We start from the raw sequence: 23,332 nt of genomic DNA, 5'->3' as shown, positions 1-23,332 counted from the left end.
ATTAAATAACATTTTAAATGAAATAAAATTAAAATTAAATGAAATTTAAAATACATTTTTAAATAAAATAAAATTTAAAATAAAATATCAAATAAAATTTAGTTGCTTTATTTTATTTTTTTACCTGCGTGACTTTACCGAAAAAAACCAAAGGGCACGAGGTCACTTTAACACAAAATGAATAATATTTTAAAAAACTTTTTTAAAAACACGCTTTAATGAAATGTAACCGTACTAATAATGGAAGAACTCAACGACTCCAGGAAGTGGACCCCGAAGCTTGCCATAACGTAAGGGGACCGTGCTGATTTACCAGCCAACGTCAGTTGACCGTGGACAATTAGACCCAAGCCGAAACATAAAAAAAATATGTTTAAAAATATTTGTTTTTTTTTAATGATAGAATATGGTATTTAAATTTCGATTTAAAGCTTTCGTGACTGCAGGGATTCATCTTCTTGGTTCTTTCGGTAAAGTCACGTAGAAGGGAAGTAATAAAATAATAAAAATAAAACATAATAAAATAAATTCTCACGACGTTTCGGCCACAACGCAAGCAGCCGTCCTCAGGTGAAAACCAGGTCTTGTCATCAGTATGACATAAGTATACCAAGTTTGCAGTCTATACCACGTTGGGAAGTGGGTTAAATTTGAGTTGCAAGATTTGAGGATACAACAGAGTGAGTTGAATAAAAGCGTGTAATAAACAAACATTCCTGCGGAGGGAGCTGGTAGGAACGTTGGGTTGCTCGGTCAATGGCCTGCAGGGTCAACGGCGGCGTGGTGTATTCCGCAAATATGGCCGACTGTGAGGGCGGGCACAAGCCGCCGTGAGTAGGTTAAACGTTGAGTTTTATAAGGGCACCACGGGGTGACCAGCCCCTTCCCACCCAGCCCCACCCAGCCCCACCCTCCCCAGCCCCTCCCCACCCAGCCCCTCCTTGCACGACGGACGGACACAATAATCCCCTGTGGGCTGGTGTAACCAGGAAGTTCCTACCAGTGTAGTGACATAAGAAGGGAGGGGCTGCTGGGGGCTCTGGGACCCTGGGCGGGCCAGGCGCTTACGCCTCTTGGCACCAGGCGCTGGGTTCCCAGGCGCTTAAGCCGCTTGGCGCCGCCAACGGGGGGGGGCTGTGTGTGCTCTGTGGGATATCTGGGGGCGCACACGGCCCCACCCCTCGTTGGGGACTAGGCATAAAAGGGGAGCTCCCTGGACGATCAGGGCCAGTCGTAGCTCAAGACCCAAGACCCAAGACCAGCCATCTGAGGACCCTGAGATGTTGTGAGAGCCAGTGGTGGGACTCTGGAACTCCCGACTCTACGACCTTGTGAGGGCGAGTTCCAGAGCGTAGCCAGAGTAGAGTATCTAGGCTGTGTACCTAGGCTGTAACAGAGTATCAGGAGTGTCAGGACTGTTGGAGAGTTGGAGTGTTGAATTGTAATAAAGAAGTTACCTCTAGAAGTGTCTCCGGAACCCGTTACACCAGTATTACGTCTCTATGGGTCTCTATGTATCTCTGTGTATCTCGATGCGTTGAGAGTATTGGCTGCTGCAATAAATATTCATTCACGCGATAAGCCACTGCGTGGTTGAGCTGCGATCTAGATGTGAAGCTTTCCTGACTGCAATGATTCATACTCCTTGGTTTTATCGGTAAAGTCACGTAGGTAAAAAAGAATAATAAATTAAATCACGACGTTTCGGGCGCAACCCAAGCGTCCTTCTTCACACACTTGAGCGGTTGTGCTTTCGCTACGTGGTCTCCACGTGAAGAAGGACGCTTGTGTTGCGCCCGAAACGTCGTCATTTAATTTAGTTTATTTTATTTTTTACCTGCGTGACTTTACCGAAAAAACCTAAGAATATGTGTTATGGGTTGACTGCTGTGCCAGGCTAGGTGCAGGAGGAGGTCACGGGACAGACCCAGCAAGTGCCATGGGTTGACTGCTGTGCCAGGCTAGGTGCAGGAGGAGGTCACGGGACAGAACCTGCAGGTGCCACGAGTTGACTGCTGTGCCAGGCTAGGTGCAGGAGGAGGTCACGGGACAGACCCAGCAGGTGCCATGGGTTGACTGCTGCGCCAGGCTAGGTGCAGGAGGAGGTCACGGGACAGACCCTGCAGGTGCCATGGGTTGACTGCTGCGCCAGGCTAGGTGCAGGAGGAGGTCACGGGACAGACCCAGCAGGTGCCGTGGGTTGACTGCTGTGCCAGGCTAGGTTCATGAGGTCACGGGACAGACCCAGCAGGTGCCATGGGTTGACTGCTGTGCCAGGCTAGGTTCATGAGGTCACGGGGCAGACCCAGCAGGTGCCGTGGGTTGACTGCTGTGCCAGGCTAGGTGCATGAGGAGGTCACGGGACAGACCCAGCAGGTGCCATGGGTTGACTGCTGTGCCAGGCTACGTGCAGGAGGAGGTCACGGGACAGACCCAGCAGGTGCCGTGGGTTGACTGCTGTGCCAGGCTAGGTTCATGAGGAGGTCACGGGACAGACCCAGCAGATGCCGTGGGTTGACTGCTGTGCCACGCTAGGTTCATGAGGTCACGGGACAGACCCAGCAGGTGCCATGGGTTGACTGCTGTGCCAGGTCAGGTGCATGAGGAGGTCACGGGACAGACCCAGCAGGTGCCGTGGGTTGACTGCTGTGCCAGGCTAGGTGCAGGAGGAGGTCACGGGTCAGACCCTGCAGGTGCCATAGGTTGACTGCTGTGCCAGGCTCGGTGCAGGAGGAGATCACGGGACAGACCCAGCAGGTGCCATGGGTTGACTGCTGTGCCAGGCTGGGTGCAGGAGGAGGTCACGGGACAAACCCAGCAGGTGCCATGAGTTGGCTGCTGTGCCAGGCTAGGTGCAGGAGGTCACGGGACAAACCCATCAGGTGCCATGGGTTGACTGCTGTACCAGGCAAAAGTCACTCACACCACTTGCCCCTACAGCCAGTTAAAGGCTACACGGGGGATCTTTGTCTGTGTGTGTGTGGGTCTCGCTGCAAGTCACTGACAGCACTTGTCCGTACAGCATGCTGGAGGCTTCACGGGGGTGCTTTGTCTGTGTGTTGTTGCACAGAAACTGGACACGAAGGAGCAGCACGTCCCCATGGTAACTGGTTTATTGAAGGCGACTTTCAAGATATCTTGGCAAGCTTCGTTAGCGCGATAACCACCACCACCATCACCAATACATTTGTGAAGAGACCGCCCTCAGTCCACGCGCCTCCAGCCGAGAATGAGAAATTTCGCTCAGAACAAGGCCACTCGGCTAACAGACCCGGCCTCCTTGAGTCTCACTCTGACCCTGAGACCAAGTCTCCTTGAGTCTCACTGACCCCGAGTCTCACTCTGACCCTGAGTCTCACTCTGACCCTGAGACCCGGTCTCCCTGAGTCTCACTCTGACCCTGAGACCCGGTCTCCCTGAGTCTCACTCTGACCCTGAGACCCGGTCTCCCTGTGTCTCACCCTGACCCTGAGACCCGGTCTCCCTGAATCTCTCTCCGACCCTGAGACCCGGTCTCCATGAGACTCACTCTGACCCGGAGACCCGGTCTCCTCGAGTCTCTCTCTGACCCTGAGTCTCACTCTGACCCTGAGTCTCACTCTGACCCTGAGACCCGGTCTCCCTGAGTCTCACCCTGACCCTGAGACCCGATCTCCCCGAGTCTCACCCTGACCCTGAGACCCGGTCTCCCCGAGTCTCACCCTGACCCTGAGACCCGGTCTCCCTGAGTCTCACTCTGACCCCGAGACCCGGTCTCCCAGAGTCTCACTCTGACCCTCCCCACTGAGACACGCTCTCTCTCTCTCGACGGCAACCCACGTGTGAGCGAGCACGGTCTTCCCTACAGATTCACTCAGCCACACGCCAGCAAGGAATTAGATAAGCGATTGCCAACGGCAACGTCAAGCCCAGCCCATTAGGGGCCGGTGTGTTAATGTCCTCGCGCGAGTCGCGATCTTGGCTAAACCCACACCCACAGTGGAACTGCCAGCAGCCAAAATACTCCCCCCCCCCCCATCCCCCATGCTGGGATCTTAGAACAGCAGCAGCAACAGCATCGCCCCCGACTATTTGGCAGTCTTGAAACTCAGGGGTGTAGAGACTCGGGGTCATTTTGATTCCGCGCGTTCACCCAGGACAGCATCGCGAAGTCTCCAGGCTCTCCTTCAGGAGGGGACTGCGACTGGACTTGCAGAAGGGGGAAGAGATGCCGCTGCGGTCGAGGGGCGGTGCCTGGAATCCTAAACAGCAAACCTCTGCAACTCACTCAACTCGTTCACTCACTCGCTCAATCAGACACCCACCCACTCATGCACTCACTCAACCAAAAACCCATTCACTCATTCACTCACCCAACCAAACACCCCTTCACTCACCCAGACACCCTTAAACTCATTCACTCGCTCAACCAGATACCCATCCACTCATTGACTCGCCCACTCACTCACTCACTCGTTCGCCCAATCATTCACCGACTCACTAACTAATCCACCCGTGCACTCATTCACCCGCTCACTCGCTCACTCATTCACTCAACCAAACACCCATTCACTCATTCACTCACCCAGACACCCTTACACTCATTCACTCGCCTACTTATTCACTCACTCAAGCAAACACACAACCACTCATTCACTCACTCGCTCGCTCACCCACCACTCCACCAACTCATTCACTCGCCCACTCATTCGCCCAATCATAAATAGACACCCATCCACTCATTCACTCACCCAACCATTCACTCACTCAACCAGACACCCATCCACTCATCCACTCACCCAACCAGACACCCATCTACTCATTCACTCGCCCGCTCATTCACTCACTCGCTCGCTCACCCACCAATTCACCAACTCATTCACTCGCCCACTCATTCACTCATTCGCAACCCTCATTTGCACACAAGGCAGAGCCGAGTGGTTTCCCAGAAATGGATCGCCCGACAAAGCCCGTCACGTGCCTCGACTCTCCACAAAAACCCGATCTACATTCCACGTTCCCATGGCAAGAGCCAGGCTCGCCCCGGCTTTTAGCGATGCCCATGTCCACGTTACTATGGCGGGGGGCAGAGGTATGTCCCTAAGCACGAAACAATAAGCCTAACAAATAAAATATAGTTTTTACATAAAAATGTTTTTCTTTCGCGCCTGATCACGCTGATTCCGATGACAATTGAGCTGCTGCTGCTGATGATGCTGATGACAATTGAGCTGACGATGATCGTTTTAACACTGTTGTTACCTATGATTGTTTAGCTGCTGATGATGCCGATGATGCTGCTTACAATTGAGCTGCTGATGATGATGCTGATGATGCCGATGACAATTTAGCTGCTGATGATGATACTACCGATGATGATGATGATGATTTAGCCGATGATACTACAGATGATGATACTGCTGATGATGCCCATTCACAATTAAAATCGCACGTAACCCAGAACACCCAGCCGATTGTTGTCGATTCCGAAACCGTTGTTTTTTGTATAGATTCTGAAACCGGTTTTGTATAGATTCTGAAACCGGTTTTATATATTCTGAAACCGTTTTTATCGATTCAGAAACCGGCTTTTTATAGATTCTGAAACAGGTTTTTAAAATCGATTCTGAAACCGGTTTATTAAATCGATTCTGAAACCGGTTTTGTGAATCGAATTTTAAACTAGTTTTGTATAGATTGTGAAACCTACACTATGGGAACCTCATTTGCCAGTAAAAATATGATAATTGGTTTTTTACCCTTCTATCTGGCAACAAAACTGACACCTTTTTACAAGGAGTCATCTTTGCATAGACCGCAATACCTGCAGTCATAATACAAACAAAAGAACATAACTCTGATAATGTGCACTGCGCCTTTTGGCGTCATCTGGTCCAACCCATGTGAGACTAGGCTCTAAGGAAAGCTGTCTCGGGTGTGGACCAATCAACTTCAAGGACAGTGCATACATTATCAGAGTTATGTTCTTTTGTTTGTATTATGACTGCAGGTATTGCGGTCTATGCAAACATGACTCCTTGTAAAAAGGTGTCAGTTTTGTTGCCAGATAGAAGGGTAAAAAAACAATTATCATTGTGAAACCTGTTCTTAAAATATATTCTGAAACCGGTTTTTAAATCGATTCTGAAACCGTTTCGTTTACCGAATCTGAAACCGATTCGTATCGATTCTGAAACCGGTTTTGTACAGATTCGAAAAAAACGGGTTCATATCATTCCTTTGCCGTCAAAATGTAGAAGTTAAAAAAACGTTAAAACGACGATAACAGCAACATCCGTGAACCCAGAAAGAAAATTCTACAACCTCTCCCCCCACGTCGACTAAGAAGATGAACCAAAAGCCACCACCACCACCCCACGGCTACCCACCACCACCACCTCTGTGACACCATCAACCCACGGCTACCCACCACCACCACCACCTCTGTGACACCATCAACCCACGGCTACCCACCACCACCACCACCACCTCTGTGACACCATCAACCCACGGCTACCCACCACCACCTCTGTGACACCATCAACCCACGGCTATCCACCACCACCACCCCACTCTGTGGCACATTCACCCCACGGCTACCCACCACCACCACCACCACCTCTGTGACACCGTCAACCCACGGCTACCCACCACCACCACCACCTCTGTGTCACCGGTCACCCCACGGCTACCCACCACCACCACCACCCCACCTCTGTGGTACCGTCAACCCACGGCTACCCACCACCACTACCACCCCACTCTGTGACACCATCACCCCATGGCTACCCACCACCACCACCCCACCTCTGTGGCACCATCACCCCACGGCTACCCACCACCACCACCACCACCTCTGACACCACCACCCCACAGCTACCCACCACCACCACCACCCCACTCTGTGACACCATCACCCCACGGCTACCCACCACCATCACCACCACGGATTGCCACGTACGTTGGTGCGAAAGAAGTTCAGCGTACACACGAACGCTCGTGCGAGTACCACCTACGTACACACACACACGTACGTACCTACGTACACACACGCGCGTACGTGTACGCACGTACACACACGCGCGTACGTGTACGTACGTACACACACGTGCGTACGTGTACGTACGTACACACACGTGCGTACGTGTACGTACGTACACACACGTACGTACGTACACGTACGTACACACACACGTACGTACGTACACACACACGTACGTACGTACACACACGTACGTACGTGTGTATGTACGTGTACGTACGTACATACACACACACGTACCCTACCCGTACCCTACGGCCGGGTACGGGTAGGGTACGGGTACGGCCGGGTACGGGTACCCGTTTGCGAACCTGGTGCGGCCGGGTACGGGTACGGGGGGTAAGGAATCAAAACCCGTTTGCGACCTCTGGTGGTGGGTGTGGGTGGGTGCGTGGTGGGCGACAAGACAAAATGGCCGCTCAGCGCAGGAGGGCCTTGACGGCCTGCTCGATGTTCTTGCGATGGCCGACGCGCGTCACCCCGAGGTCGCTGAAGTCCTCGCGGCCCAGCACGGGCAGGTGGGTGCCGTCGATCTCGTTGGCCAGGAAGCGGGCGCGGTGCTCCGACAGGTTCAGCGAGTCGAGCCACGCCGCCACCTCGTATTTGCTCCACTGCTCCAGCGGCTTCTGCGACCACGACGCCACCATCGTCGTCGCGGCGACGGCGGTGGCGGGTACCATCGTCGCGGCGACGGCGGGTACCGTCGTCGCGGCAACGGGGGAAGGAGGAGGAGAGGGACCGGCAACGGCGGCGACCGGCTCGGGGAAACGCGGCGTCTCAACCGGAGATGGCAGGAAGGAGGAGACGGGTCTAGTGACCGCTGACGGGTTGCGAGGGATCGTCGGTGATGGTTGCCTGGCGACGGCGGCGGTATCGGCGACGTCGGCGGGCCGTGCCACAGGTGGGCCACCCGTCAGCTTAACCATGGGCCGTGGCGCGTTGGGCCGGATGGAGAAGGTGGCACCATAGCCATCACCAGATCTGTGGGGAGGGGGGGAGGTGGGGGAGGGAGGGAGGAGAGGAGAGGAGGGAGGGTGGGAGGAGAGGAAGGGAAGAGGGGAGGGAGAGAGGGAAGAGAGGGAGGGAGGGATGAGAGAGAGTGGTTATGCAGAGCTCCTGAACGTATCATTGTAATAACCTCGCACAATCGTAGGGTATATAGTGGAGGTCGTGGTGGTGGTGGTGGTGGGCCAGGCTGTTGTTGTCTAGTCAGTCAACCCGTGACACCTGCTGGGTCTGCCCCGTGACCTCCTACCAGTGGGCATTCGACACTTCACGTGGCCTCAACGTGCACACGGCCTGGCACAAGCGCCATTGTGATGTCACCGCCACGTAGTGGCAAATGGCAGTTGTTGTTGTTGTCTAGAGAGGTCCCATCGCAGAGCGGTCGGTCCATCACCGTCACGCCTCTGAGTAGCTCTGCCAAGGAGAGATGAAATTCCCCACTTGCAACTACCATCAGCGAGCCGAGGCCAGGACACTGTGGGTTTGAGTGGGGTCCTAGATGGACACCCACCACCGGAGTGGAAGAATGGCAGGCGCATCTTAAGATGACAAGCAGATGGTTGGCAGGTAGATCAGCTCTACGGTAGGTCCTGGTGTCAAGGATGTGGGCCCGCATCCGCTGTTCCATCACTATGTAGTCCAGCAGATGTTCTTGCTTGGACCCGGCATCCATCCAGATGTGTGGATGCGCCGATGCCGGAACAGCATGTTGGTAATTACAAGCCCATGGGCTGCACAGAAGTCTAGCAGCCTCCTACCGTTGTTATTGAGCTGATCTGGCCCATGCCTTCCAATCACTCCAGCCCAGGTGCCAGCATCATGACCAACTCGGGCATTAAAGTCACCCAACAAGATGACTATCCCGAGGGGCCACTTTAGTTAGCACCTGTGACAGGAGGTCATAGAAGGCATCTGACTCATCAGCCTTGCCTGCATCCCTCCACGGATGTTCGTCTTCGGTGGGGGCATAAGTAACCACGACCACCGCTCCTCGCCTCCGATTGAAGGGAAGGCGAGCCCAAAGTAGCCTGGGGCTTACAGCTTCCCACACCTCACCGCCACGCTCCCACGCCCCCTTCATTATTTTGTTCAGGAGAAGAGCCACACCCTGTTGTTTGGCAGTCTCCTGCCCCGAGTAGAGGACTGTCCACCCCTCATGGTGGCAGGAGCCAGAGCCGGTCCACCGGACCTCCTGAATGCCACAGAGATCCAGGCGGTACTGGTCCAGCTCCCGACAGAGGAGTGGCAGCCTCTCCTCTGCAGTGAGCGTTCGAACATTCCACGTGGCCATCCGTAATGGCTTTTCGTTGTTTCTGGAAGAGCCCCGACGGTGAAGATTCAATCTCCTGGCTCCGCCAATTGGGGTTTGGCCAGGAGACGTCATGACACCACAACCACCGCAACCGCCGCAACCGCAACCACCGCCACAACTGCAACCACCGTAATTCACTGCAATCACAACCACTGCAAACCATCACCTAAACAACCACCACCACAACCACCACCACCACCGCCTCCCTTCACGTCCACCCTCAACGGCACTCACTTGTTATTGAGCTGGGCCGTGGCGCCCAGCGCCGCCTCTCCCTGGACGCTGCCGCCAGCGCCATCCTGCCGGTGCACGCGCTGAGTCAGCTCGCTCAGCACCTCCCGCTTGGCCGAGTGGGCACCGCCGGCGCCCACCGGCACCACCGGCGCCGCCGACCCGGCAAGGCCCGGCGGCTTGGGGGAGGTCGGGGGGCCGCGCTGGCGCCCGCCGGCCCCCCGCCAGGGACTGGCACTGTGGCCGTAGCGTGGCTGGCCGGACAGCACAAAGTTGGGTGACGTCGTGGCTCCGCCCGGCGACGTTGGGGTGGCGGGGAAGGTGGTGGTGGTGGTGGTGGTGGGGGGGGGGGTGGGGGTGGGGGTGGGGGGGAAAGTGGTGGTGGGGGGGTGGTGGAAGGCCGGGGAGGCCGGGGTGATGCGCATCGTGGTGCGGCGGTCCGGATCCGGCAGCCTCGTCGCCCGCAGCCGGATCTTGTTCTCCTCCGGGTTGTCCGGGTTGTCGTCGTCATCGTCGTCGTCGTCATCACCGTCATGGTGGTGCGGGCGCTCCGTCTCCGTTTCCACGGACGTCCCCTGGCCGAGATCCGTGGCCTCCCGGTGCTTTCCGGCCTCCTCCTCATCCTCCTGCTGCCCCCTCTCCACCTCCTCCACCTCCTCCACCTCCACCACCTCCTCCGCCTCCACCTCCACCTCCTCCGCCTCCACCTCCACCTCCTCCGCAGCGCGGCCGGAGAACTGGGCGGGGGGCACCAGCGGCTCGTCGGACACGGACACCTCCTCCTCCACCTCGACGGGCAGCGAGAGAGCCGGCGCTACCACCGGCGCCTCGCTCCTCGCCTCCTCCACCTCCTCCACCTCCTCCACCTCCTCCACCACCTCCTCCACCACCTCCTCCTCCGCCGGCAACGGCGTCGCCTGCTGCTGCAGCTGCAGCTGCTGCGGTGGCGGCGGTGGTTCCACCGTGACACCACCGCCGCCGCCGGTGTCTCCATCATCCTTGCTCTTGGTGCGGTTCATGGAGCGTTGTCGCGCCGCCAGGATGAGCGCCATGGGGGAGGCGGGGTCCAGCAGCTGCCCCGTCACCGGGTGGAGGAAGCCGCGGCGGTCGTTCACCGACAACGCCGCCCCGGTGGTGGTCGCGGCCGGGACGGTCGGCGGCATCGCCGTTGCAGGAGGAGCGGAGGAGTCGTCCCTGCGTGGGGGTGACGGTGGTGGGGTTTAATGTGACGCTGGGGGTGGTGGTGGTGATGGTGGTGGTGGCGGGGGTGGTGGTGGCGGGGGTGGTGGTGGTGGTGGTGACGATGGTGGTGGTGGTGACGATGGTGGTGGTTGCAGTGGTGATGGTGGTGGTGGTAGTGATGGTGGTGGCGGGGGTGGTTGTGGTGGTGGTGTTGACGATGGTGGTGGTGGTGACGATGGTGGTGGTTAGAGTGGTGATGGTGGAGGTGGTGGAAATGATGGTGGTGGTGGTGGTGGGGGTGGTGGTCGTGGTGGTAGTGATGGTGGTGGTGGTGACGATGGTGGTGGTTGCAGTGATGATGGTGGAGGTGGTGGAAATGATGGTGGTGGTGGCGGGGGTGGTGGTGGTGGTGACGATGGTGGTGGTTGCAGTGGTGATGGTGGAGGTGGTGGAAATGATGGTGGTGGTGGCGGGAGTGGTTATTGTGGTGTTGACGATGGTGGTGGTGGTGACGATGGTGGTGATTGCAGTGGTGATGGTGGAGGTGGTGGTAATGATGGTGGTGGTGGCGGGGGTGGTTGTGGTGGTGGTGTTGACGATGGTGGTGGTGGTGACGATGGTGGTGGTTGCAGTGGTGATGGTGGAGGTGGTGGAAATGATGTTGGTTGTGGCGAGGGTGGTGGTGGTGATGACGGTGGTGGTGGTGACGATGGTGGTGATGGTGGAGGTGGTGGTAATGATGGTGGTGGTGGCGGGGGTGGTGGTGGTGATGATGGTGGTGGTGGTGACGATGGTGGTGGTTGCAGTGGTGATGGTGGAGGTGGTGGAAATGATGTTGGTGGTGGTGGTGGCGGGGGTGGTGGTGGGGGTGATGATGGTGGTAGTGGTGACGAAGGTGGTGGTTGCAGTGGTGATGGTGGAGGTGGTGGAAATGATGGTGGTGGTGGCGGTTGTGGTGGTGGTGACGATGGTGGTGGTGGTGACGATGGTGGTGGTTGCAGTGGTGATGGTGGAGGTGGTGGTGACGATGGTGGTGGTGGTGACAATGGTGGTGGTTGCAGTGGTGATGGTGGTGGTAGTGATGGTGGTGGTGGTGGCGGGGGTGGTTGTGGTGGTGGTGTTGACGATGGTGGTGGTGGTGATAATGGTGGTGATTGCAGTGGTGATGGTGGAGGTGGTGGTGGTGGTGACGATGGTGGTGGTTGCAGTGGTGATGGTGGAGGTGGTGGTGACGATGGTGGTGGTGGTGACGATGGTGGTGGTTGCAGTGGTGATGGTGGTGGTAGTGATGGTGGTGGTGGTGGCGAGGGTGGTTGTGGTGGTGGTGTTGACGATGGTGGTGGTGGTGATAATGGTGGTGATTGCAGTGGTGATGGTGGAGGTGGTGGAAATGATGGTGGTGGTGGCAGGGGTGGTGGTGGTGGTGGTGACGATGGTGGTGGTTGCAGTGGTGATGGTGGAGGTGGTGGAAATGATGTTGGTTGTGGCGAGGGTGGTGGTGATGACGGTGGTGGTGGTGACGATGGTGGTGATGGTGGAGGTGGTGGTGGTAATGATGGTGGTGGTGGCGGGGGTGGTGGTGGTGATGATGGTGGTGGTGGTGACGATGGTGGTGGTTGCAGTGGTGATGGTGGAGGTGGTGGAAATGATGTTGGTGGTGGTGGTGACGATTGTGCTAGAGGTGGTGGTGACAATGTCGGTGGTGGTGACTATGGTGCTAGAGGTGGTGGTGGTGACGATGGTGGTGATGGTGGTGGTGGTTGTGGTGGTGGTGACGATGGTGCTAGAGGTGGTGGTGGTGACGATGGTGGTGATGGTGGTGGTGGTTGTGGTGGTGGTGACGATGGTGCTAGAGGTGGTGGTGGTGACGATGGTGGTGATGGTGGTTGTGGTGGTGGTGACTATGGTGCTAGAGGTGGTGGTGGTGACGATGGTGGTGATGGTGGTGGTGGTTGTGGTGGTGGTGACTATGGTGCTAGAGGTGGTGGTGGTGACGATGGTGGTGATGGTGGTGGTGGTTGTGGTGGTGGTGACTATGGTGCTAGAGGTGGTGGTGGTGACGATGGTGGTGATGGTGGTGGTGGTTGTGGTGGTGGTGACGATGGTGGCGATGATGGTGCTGCTGCTGCTGCATCTCCGCTGAAAAACAGCCTGCTTCTCTCTCACCTCTGCTGCTGCTGCTGCTGTTGCTGCTGCTGCTGCTTCTTGCGGTCGACCGAAGCGCCGGCGACCGCCGAAGCAAACGGCGACGTCCTCCCCGCCCCAGCACCGCCGCTCGCCGGCCCGGCACCGCTCGTCGCCGGTGCAACCGCAGCGGCAGCGGCAGCCGCCAGATCCTCCTCCACCGCTCGGCTGCGCTGCTCCGCCGCAGCCGCCGCCGCAGCCGCCGCAGCCACCGCAGCCGCAGACTTTGCCGGCGCCGGTGGGGCCGGTGCCGGTGCCGGCGGCGGTGCCGGAGCCGGCTTCTCGGCGCGAGGACGGGGAAGAGAAGCGGCGGTGGCAGGAGGGGATTTGACCGGCGGCGGTGGCGGTGGGGTCGCCGGCGGCGGTGGCGGTGGAGTTGCCGGTGCCGGCGGTGGCGGCGACTCCGTCTCACCGGCGGTGAACACTCGGTACGCCGCCGTGGGGTTAAAGGTCGAGAGAGGCCTCTGCTGCTGCTGCTGCTGTTGTTGCTGTTGCTGCTGCTGCTGTTGTTGCTGCTGCTGCTGCTGTTGCTGCTGCTGCTGCTGCTGCTTATGCTGCCTCTGCTGCAGGAGGAGCAGCTCCGGGGTGACGACCGGCGACGCCGGCGGAGGAGGCGGCGGAGCGAACGGCGGAGCGGGAGGCGGCTCGGCAAAGAACTCGAAGCCGTCGGCGGTAACGTCATCGGTGACGTCGGCATCGGTGACGTCGGCGGTGACGTCATCGTTGACGTCAGCGGCGCCCCACGTGGGCGTGGGCGGGGGCGCGTACGCCGGCGGCGGCGGCGGCTGCACCTCTTCGTCGGTCATCGCGGCCGCCTCGTCGTCGTCATGGTGATGGTGGTGGTGCTGGTGGTGGTGGTGCTGGTGGTGGTGGGGGTGGTGGGGGTCCGGCTGGGGAGGCGCCGGGGGGGGAGCGCTGGGAGGCGGGGGAATGTCGGCGGTGTCCACCAGGTCGAAGTAGGGGATCTCCTGCATGGACTGGGAGACGCGCGGAGCCTTCGACTGCGACTTGTTGCTGAGGATCTGGAGGCCTGGGGAGGGGGGAGGGGGGGGGAGAGGGGGGAGGAGGGGGAGGAGGGGGAGGAGGGGGAGGAGGGGGAGGAGGGGGGGGGGGGGAGGGAGGGGGGAGGAGGGAGGGGGGAGGAGGGGGAGGAGGGAGGGGTGAGGGGGGAGGAGGGAGGGGGAGGGGGGAGGAGGGAGGGGGGAGGAGGGGGGAGCAGGGGGAGGTGGGAGGGGGAGGGGGGAGGGGGAGGGGGAGGGGGGAGGGGGGAGGAGGTAGGGGGAGGGGGAGGAGGGAGGGGGGAGGAGGGAGGAGGGGGGAGGGAGGAGGGGGGAGGAGAGAGGGGGAGGAGGGAGGGGGAGGAGGGAGAAGGGGAGGGAGGGGGGAGGAGGGAGGGGGAGGGGGGAGGGGGGAGGGGGGAGGAGGGAGGGGGAGGGGGGAGGAGGGAGGAGGGAGGGGGAGGGGGGAGGGGGAGGAGGGAGGAGGGGGGAGGAGAGAGGGGGAGGAGGGAAGTGGGAGGGGAGAGGAGGGAGGGGGAGGGAGGGGGGAGGAGGGAAGGGGGAGGAAGGAGGGTGGAGGGAGGAGGGAGGGGGAGGGAGGTGGGAGGTGGAAGGTGGGAGGGGGGAGGAGGGAGAGGAGGGAGGAGGGAGGGGGAGGTGGGAGGGGGGAGGGGAGGGGAGGGGGGAGGGGGGAGGAGGGAGGGGGGAGGAGGGAGGGAGGTGGGAGGTGAAAGGTGGGAGGGGGGAGGGGGGAGGTGGGAGGAGGGAGAGGAGGGAGGAGGGAGGGGGAGGTGGGAAGGGGGAGGGGGGAGGGGGGAGGGAGGGGGGAGAGAGGGGGGGAGGAGGGAGGGAGGAGGTGGGGGAGGGGGAGGGGGGAGGGGAGGGGAGGGGGGAGGAGGGAGGGGGGAGGGGGGAGGAGGGAGGGGGGGAGCAGGGAGGAGGGGGGGGGAGTGATAATCTGGGTTGACAAGTACACAACTCAATGGGCCGTGGTGAGTGTATTGTGGTGAGCATGGTGAGCGAGGCGGGAGGTGAGCGAGGCTGGTGGTGAGCGAGGCTGGTGGTGAGTGTGGTGAGCGTGTGGTGAGCAAGGTGGTGAGCGTGGTGAGTGTGGTGAGGCTCACGCTGGCTAGGGGTGAGGTTGGTGGTGAGCGTGGTGAGCGTGTGGTGAGCGAGACTGGTGGTGAGCGAGCGTGGTGAGCGTGGTGAGCGTGGTGAGCGTGGTGAGCGTGGTGAGCGTGGTGGCGAGTCTCACGCTGGCTGGGGGTGAGGTTGGTGGTGAGTGTGGTGAGCGTGGTGAGCGTGGTGAGTGTGGTGAGCGAGGTGGTGAGCGTGGTGGTGAGGCTCACGCTGGCTGGGGGTGAGGTTGGTGGGGAGCGTCGTTCCGCCCCGGGTGCCGTCGTCAGGGATTGGCCCTTCCTCATCGGCCAGCATCTCGTCCAGTTTCTCTAGGTGAGTGTACAGGTGAGTGTGCAGGTGAGTGTACAAGTGAGTGTACAGGTGAGTGTGCAGGTGAGTGTGCAGGTGAGTGTACAGGTGTGTGTACAAGTGAGTGTACAGGTGAGTGTGCAGGTGAGTGTACAGGTGAGTGTACAGGTGAGTGTGCAGGTGAGTGTGTAGGTGAGTGTACAGGTGAGTGTACAGGTGAGTGTGTAGGTGAGTGTACAGGTGAGTGTACAGGTGAGTGTGTAGGTGAGTGTGTAGGTGAGTACAGGTGAGTGTGTAGGTGAGTGTACAGGTGAGTGTGTAGGTGAGTGTACAGGTGAGTGTACAGGTGAGTACAGGTGAGTGTGTAGGTGAGTGTGTAGGTGAGTGTACAGGTGAGTGTGTAGGTGAGTGTGTAGGTGAGTGTGTAGGTGAGTGTACAGATGAGTGTACAGGTGAGTGTGTAGGTGAGTGTACAGGTGAGTGTACAGGTGAGTGTGCAGGTGAGTGTACAGGTGAGTGTACAAGTGAGTGTGTAGGTGAGTGTACAGGTGAGTGTACAGGTGAGTGTACAGGTGAGTGTCTGGGTGTGTCCAGGTGTGTACAGGTGTGTCTAGGTGTGTACAGGTGTGTACAGGTGAGTGTGCAGGTGAGTGTGCAGGTGAGTGTACAGGTGAGTGTGTAGGTGAGTACAGGTGAGTGTGTAGGTGAGTGTGCAGGTGAGTGTGCAGGTGAGTGTACAGGTGAGTGTACAGGTGAGTGTGTAGGTGAGTGTGCAGGTGAGTGTGTAGGTGAGTGTGCAGGTGAGTGTACAGGTGAGTGTGTAGGTGAGTGTGTAGGTGAGTATCTATAGGTGTATGTATATAAGTGTATCTATAGGTGTATGTGTGTATATAAATGTATCTTCTATAAGTGTATATAAGTGTATCTATAGGTGTGTATATACATGAGTAAGCATGTGTGTATATACATGTATCTATAGATGTGTGTATAGGAGTAAGTTTGTGCTCGTGAGTTCGTACCCAGTTCCGCAAGTTCGTAAGTATGTGTATCTATAAGTGTATCTATAGGTGTATGTGTATACGAGTAAGTATGTGTATCTATAAGTGTATATAAGTCTATTTATAGATGTGTATATACGAGTAAGTTTGTGCTCGTGAGCTCGTACCCATTATCTATAGGTGTATGTATGTATATCTATAGGTGTGTATGTATATAGGAGTAAGTTTGTATGTATATAAGTCTATCTACATGTGTGTGTATACACGAGTAAGTATGTGTGTATATGTGTATTTATAGGTGTATGTATGTATCTAAATGTATATCTATAGGTGTATGTGTGTATATGTGAGTAAATATCTATAGGTGTATCTATGTATATCTATAGGTGTGTATATACACGAGTAAGTTTGTGCTCGTGAGCTCGTACCCAGTTCCGCAAGTTCGTAAGTACGTGTATCTATAAGTGTATATAAGTCTATCTATATGTGTGTGTGTATCTAAATGTATATCTATAGGTGTATGTGTATGTATGTGAGTAAGTATCTATAGGTGTATGTATACACGAGTAAGTTTGTGCTCGTGAGCTTGTACCCAGTATCTATAGGTGTGTATGTGTGCGTATATAGGAGTAAGTATGTGTGTAGATAAGTCTATCTATAAGTGTATGTGTATATATGTGAGTAAGTATATATACGTGTATCTATGTATATCTATAGGTGTATGTATGTGTATCTATAGATGTGTATACAGGAGTAAGTTTGTGCTCGTGAGCTCGTACCCAGTATCTATAGGTGTATGTGTGTGTATATACGAGTAAGTATGTGTGTGTATATAGGTGTATCTATAGGTGTGTATGTGTATATATGTGAGTAAGTATCTATAGGTGTATGTATGTATATCTATAGGTGTGTGCATACAGGAGTAAGTTTGTGTGTGTATATAAGTGTATCTATAGGTGTGTATGTGTATATATGTGAGTAAGTATCTATAGGTGTATGTATATCTATAGGTGTGTGCATACAGGAGTACGTTTGTGCTCGTGAGCTCGTACCCAGTTCCGCAAGTTCGTAAGTATGTGTATCTATAAGTGTATATAAGTCTATCTATAGGTGTGTGTATATACGAGTAAGTATGTGTGAGTGTAAGTATCTATAAGTGTATATAAGTGTATCTCTAAGTATAGGTGTATGTATATATGAGTATGTATGCATATCTATAAGTGTATCTATAGGTGTATGTATGTATATCTATAGGTGTGTGTATATGAGTATGTATGTATATCTATAAGTGTATCTATAGGTGTATCTATGTATATCTATATAAGTGTATATAGTAGTAAGTTTGTGCGCGTGAGCTCGTACCCAGTTCCGCAAGTTCGTCCGCCACGGACTTTGACTTCTGGGTCAGCACCGTGCCAGGTGACCGCTTGGGGGGCGGTGGTGGGGGCGCTGCGAAAAACGTACAGCGCATTGGCACGCCGCCGCATATACAAAACGTAGCGCGCATCGGCGCATCGGCGCGTTACGATACAGACCAACGTCCGTACCCGGACATTCGCCGCCAAGTGACGGCGGTCGTCACACCAGGGCGCCCGTGCCAGGCTAGGTGCACGTGAATTGTGTCGAAGGCTCGCTGCTGGCAGGAGGTCACGGGACACACCCAGCAGGTGACATGGGTTGTGACTGACTGAGATGATTGGGTAGGCCAACTTGCTGTGTGCTTTAGCCGCCCGGCGCTCCGCTCGTTGTTGTGAGCGTCGCTCCTCCGCCCTCCGTTGTTGCTGGAGGGCGACTGCCTCCAATTGGCCAGTAGCAGCGTCCTTCACGAGCCTCCTCCTGCACAGAGGCCGATCTTGACACCGCTGGTACCGGTCATCGGTAAGTCCACTCAGCTCCACGTCCTCCTGTACCACGTCGCTCCATCTCTTCTCTAGCCCGTGCCTCCTGTACCACATCGCTCCATCTCTTCTCTAGCCCGTGCCTCCTGTACCACATCGCTCCATCTCTTCTCTAGCCCGTGCCTCCTGTACCACATCACTCCATCTCCTCTATAGCCCGTGCCTCCTGTACCACATCACTCCATCTCCTCTCTAGCCCGTGCCTCCTGTACCACATCGCTCCATCTCTTCTCTAGCCCGTGCCTCCTGTACCACGTCACTCCATCTCTTCTCTAGCCCGTGCCTCCTGTACCACATCGCTCCATCTCTTCTCTAGCCCGTGCCTCCTGTACCACATCGCTCCATCTCTTCTCTAGCCCGTGCCTCCTGTACCACATCACTCCATCTCTTCTCTAGCCCGTGCCTCCTGTACCACATCACTCCATCTCTTCTCTAGCCCGTGCCTCCTGTACCACATCGCTCCATTTCTTCTATAGCCCGTGCCTCCTGTACCACATCACTCCATCTCTTCTCCAGCCCGTGTCGAACCCGTTTAGCCCTCTCTATGCGGCCAAGCAGAAGCTGCTTGGGCATGCGGTGGCTGGGCATGCGGGCTACATGACCCAGCCAACGCAACCTTGCCTGCCGGAGGAGCTCACTGATTGCAATGTGTCCAGATCTTTCAAGGATTTGTGAGCTCCTCACACAATCCAGCCTGCAGGTTAAACCCAGGATGGAGCGTAGGCAGGCCAGCCTGAATATTTCTAACCAGCGCAGATGTTTCATTAGAGGGGTCCACGTTTCACAAGCATAAAGAAGGGAGGTCATAATCGAACCCACGACCTCCAGTACACCAGGCGAGGTAGTTAACATCTCCTAGTCACCGTGATGATGATGATGAGAGAGACGCAAACTCCAATTATACAGCAGCAGGGATCGTCGGGGTCGGGATCGAACCCACGATCTCCTGCGTACTGGGTGAGGTAGTTAACATCTCCTAGCCAACGTGATGATGATGATGATGATGAGAGACGCAGACTCCAAATATACAGCAGGCATCGTCGCGGTCGGGATCGAACCCACAACCTCCTGCACACCAGGCGAGGTAGTCAACATCTCCTAGCCACCGTGATGATGATGAGAGAGAGAGACACACACACACAGACTCCAAAGATACAGCAGCAGGCATCGCCGGGTTCGGGATCGAACCCACGACCTCCTGTACACCAGGCGAGGTAGGCAACATCTCCTACCCACTGTGATGACGATGAGAGAGAGACGCACACTACCAATATACAGCAGCAGCAGCAGGCATCGTCAGGGTCAGGATCAAACCCACGACCTCCTGTACACCAGGCGAGGTAGTCAACGTCTCCTAGCCACCGTGGTGATGATGATGATGATGAGACGCAGACTCCAAATCTACAGCAGCAGCAGCAGGAATCGTCAGGGGTCGGGATCGAACCCACGACCTCCTGTACACCAGGCGAGGTAGTCAACATCTCCTAGCCACCGTGGCGGCAACACCGCCCCCCCCCCCCCCGCCCCTCACCTTTCTTGCGGATGTTGCTGGGAGCTGCGCTGCCCGGATCGGACTCCGGCTCCGTGCTGGAGTCCGCCTCCGGCTCCGGTTCGGGCTCCGGTTCGGCCTTTTCTATCCGCGTGACCGTCACGGTCTTGATGGCCAGGCGGTTGCCGCTGTGCCGGATCATGTTCACCACGTCACGGTGGCCGCTCTTCACCACGTTCTTACCGTTCACCTACAGCGGTGGGGTGGGGGGAGGGGCATGGCAGAGGGGGGTGGGGCGAGGGGTTATGGGAGGGGCAGGGGCGGGGCAATGGGTTGAGGGGTGGGGCAGGGGGGGTGGCAATGGGTGAGTGACAGGGCAGGGGGCGTGGCAATGGGTGAGTGACAGGGCAAGGGGCGTGGCAATGGGTGAGTGACAGGGCAAGGGGCGTGGCAATGGGTGAGTGACAGGGCAAGGGGCGTGGCAATGGGTGAGTGACAGGGCAAGGGGCGTGGCAATGGGTGAGTGACAGGGCAAGGGGCGTGGCAATGGGTGAGTGACAGGGCAAGGGGCGTGGCAATGGGTGAGTGACAGGGCAAGGGGCGTGGCAATGGGTGAGTGACAGGGCAGGGGGCGTGGCAATGGGTAAGTGACAGGGCAAGGGGCGTGGCAATGGGTGAGTGACAGGGCAAGGGGCGTGGCAATGGGTGAGTGACAGGGCAAGGGGCGTGGCAATGGGTGAGTGACAGGGCAAGGGGCGTGGCAATGGGTGAGTGACAGGACAAGGGGCGTGGCAATGGGTGAGTGACAGGGCAAGGGGCGTGGCAATGGGTGAGTGACAGGGCAGGGGGCGTGGCAATGGGTGAGTGACAGGACAAGGGGCGTGGCAATGGGTGAGTGACAGGGCAAGGGGCGGGGGGGGTGGCAATGGGTGAGTGACAGGGCAGGGGGCGTGGCAATGGGTGAGTGACAGGGCAAGGGGCGGGGGGCGTGGCAATGGGTGAGTGACAGGGCAAGGGGCGTGGCAATGGGTGAGTGACAGGGCAGGGGGGGTGGCAATGGGTGAGTGACAGGGCAAGGGGCGTGGCAATGGGTGAGTGACAGGGCAAGGGGCGGGGGGCGTGGCAATGGGTGAGTGACAGGGCAAGGGGAGGGGCAATGGGTGAGGGGTGGGGCAAGGGGTGGGGCAAGGGGAGGGGCAAGGGGAGGGGCAAGGGGTTGAGGGGAGGGGCAAGGGGTGATGGGAGGGGCAGGGGGGGTGGCAAGGGGTTTCAGTTCAAGTTAATGTATCAGGTGTAGCCCTGTGAGCCATTCGGCTCTTGAATCGGGTGCAACCGCAACAAACAAAAAACATGAACAAGAAAACATCTTAAAGTGAATATGTGACTGAGTGCAAACAGAAAATCCAAGAAAAGACGGCAAAATATTGAAGAAAAAAGCACCGTACACCAACGCTGTGTGCAAAAATCCCAGTGGGATGCAAGTCAAACAACAACAACAACCACAAGACAACTTAGATTAAGGCCATCAGTCTAACTCTGTACTACAACAAACAAACATGGCCAAACCAATACACTTTTCGAAATCACCAAAACAAAGCAATGAGGCGGGGCAGAGAGTGAGGGGAGGGGCAATGGGCAGGACAATGGGTGAGGGGAGGGGCAAGGGGTGAGGGGGGGGGCGAGGGGGGGGGCAAGGGGTGAGGGGTGAGGGGAGGGGCGAGGGGTGAGGGGAGGGGCAAGGGGTGAGGGGGGGGGCGATGGGGGGGGCAAGGGGTGAGGGGAGGGGCGAGGGGTGAAGGGAGGGGCAAGGGGTGAGGGGGGGGGGCGAGGGGGGGGCAAGGGGTGAGGTGAGGGGCGAGGGGTGAGGGGAGGGGCAAGGGGTGAGGGGGGGGTGATAGAGACGCAGACTCCAAATCTACAGCAGCAGCAGGCGTCATCTGAGTTCAGGATCGAACCCACGACCTCCTGTGTACCAGGCGAGGTTGTCAACATCTCCTAGCCACCGTGATGATGATGAGAGAGAGACGCAGACTCCAAATATACAGGAGCAGCAGCAGGCGTCGTCAGGGTCGTGATCGAACCCACGACCTCCTGCACACCAGGCGAGGTAGTCAACACCTCCTAGCCCACCGTGATGATGATGATGATGAGAGAGAGACCCACGACCACCTGCATACCAGGCGAGGTAGTCAACATCTCCTAGCCACCGTGATGATGATGAGAGAGAGACGCAGACTCCAAATATACAGCAGCAGGCATCGTCAGGGTTCAGGATCGAACCCACGACCTCCTGCACACCAGGCGAGGTAGTCAACACCTCACCTCGACAATGAAGGCCCCGGTGGTGAGGCCGGCTCTGGCCGCCACTCCCCCCTCGTCGACCTTCTCCAGGTACTGCAGCGCAGGGAAGGCCGCAGTCGGCTCAAACTCCGAGACCGGCACATCCGCTGGGACCCATCCGGGAGGGGTGGGGGAGACACGCGGAGACACGCGGTGAGACACGGACAACGGGCCAGATGATACGGGGAGATACGGGCATAAACGGGGAGACATTGAAACACACAGGAGACACGGGGAGACACAGGGAGACGTGGGGGGGGGGGGAGAGACACGGGGTGGGGGAGACACACGGGGAGACACGCGGTGAGACACGGACAACGGGCCAGATGATACGGGAAGATACGGGCATACACGGGGAGACACTGAAACACACAGGAGACACGGGTTGACACAGGGAGACGTGGGGGGGGGAGAGACACGGGGTGGGGGAGACACGGGGAGACACGCGGTGAGACACGGACAACGGGCCAGATGATACGGGGAGATACGGGCATACACAGGGAGACACTGAAACACACAGGAGACACGGGTCGACACAGGGAGACGTGGGGGGGGGGGGGAGAGACACTCGGAGGGAGAGAGACACGGGGGGAGAGAGACACCGGTGAGAGAGAGACACGGAGAGAGACACGCGGGGAGAGAGACTCGGGGGGGGGTGGGAGGGAAATACATGGAGGGAGAGAGACACGGGTGGGGAGAGACACACCACGGGGAGAGAGACACGCGGGGAGAGAGACACGCGGGGAGAGAGACACGGGTGGGGTGACACGGGGGGAGAGACACGGGTGGGGAGAGAGACACGGGGGGGGGGGAGAGACACGGGTGAGGAGAGAGAGACAAGGGGGGGGGGGGAGCGACACGGGTGAGGAGAGAGAGACACGGTGAGAGAGACATGGGTGGGGTGACACGGGTGGGGTGACACGGGGTGAGAGAGACACGGGTAGGGAGAGAGACACGGTGAGAGAGACACGGGTGAGGAGAGAGACACGGGGTGGGGGGGGGTGAGAGAGACACGGGGGGGGGGGGGAGAGACACGGGTGAGGAGAGAGAGACACGGTGAGAGAGACATGGGTGGGGTGACACGGGTGGAGTGACACGGGGTGAGAGACACGGGTAGGGAGAGAGACACGGGTGAAGAGAGAGACACGGGGTGGGGGGGGGGGAGAGACACGGGGGGGGGGTGACACGGGGGGGGGAGAGACACCGGTGGGGTGACACGGGTGGGCAGAGAGACACATGGAGAAAG

The 23,332-nt window shown here is 57.6% G+C and overlaps 1 protein-coding gene across 1 annotated transcript in view; it reads right to left on the bottom strand.

The window, feature by feature from the left end:
* Positions 1–3,103: 3,103 nt before the first annotated feature.
* LOC144948252 (uncharacterized) overlaps positions 3,104–23,332 on the bottom strand; it is a 38,884-nt gene continuing 18,655 nt past the window's right edge. The window contains exons 5-11 of the mRNA XM_078877675.1: positions 22,069–22,193; positions 19,789–19,996; positions 17,722–17,808; positions 15,283–15,381; positions 12,918–13,965; positions 9,573–10,763; positions 3,104–8,002 (exon numbers count right to left, since the gene is read on the bottom strand). Coding sequence (XP_078733801.1) covers positions 7,441–8,002; positions 9,573–10,763; positions 12,918–13,965; positions 15,283–15,381; positions 17,722–17,808; positions 19,789–19,996; positions 22,069–22,193 — 3,320 coding nt within the window. The 3' untranslated portion in view covers positions 3,104–7,440. The remainder of the gene's footprint in view (positions 8,003–9,572; positions 10,764–12,917; positions 13,966–15,282; positions 15,382–17,721; positions 17,809–19,788; positions 19,997–22,068; positions 22,194–23,332) is intronic.

Source organism: Lampetra fluviatilis, chromosome 48, assembly GCF_964198595.1.
Source record: "Lampetra fluviatilis chromosome 48, kcLamFluv1.1, whole genome shotgun sequence".
NCBI classification, from domain to species: Eukaryota; Metazoa; Chordata; class Hyperoartia; order Petromyzontiformes; family Petromyzontidae; genus Lampetra; species Lampetra fluviatilis.
Note: the sequence above shows the minus strand (reverse complement) of the source record. Positions and strands in the feature narration are given on the sequence as shown.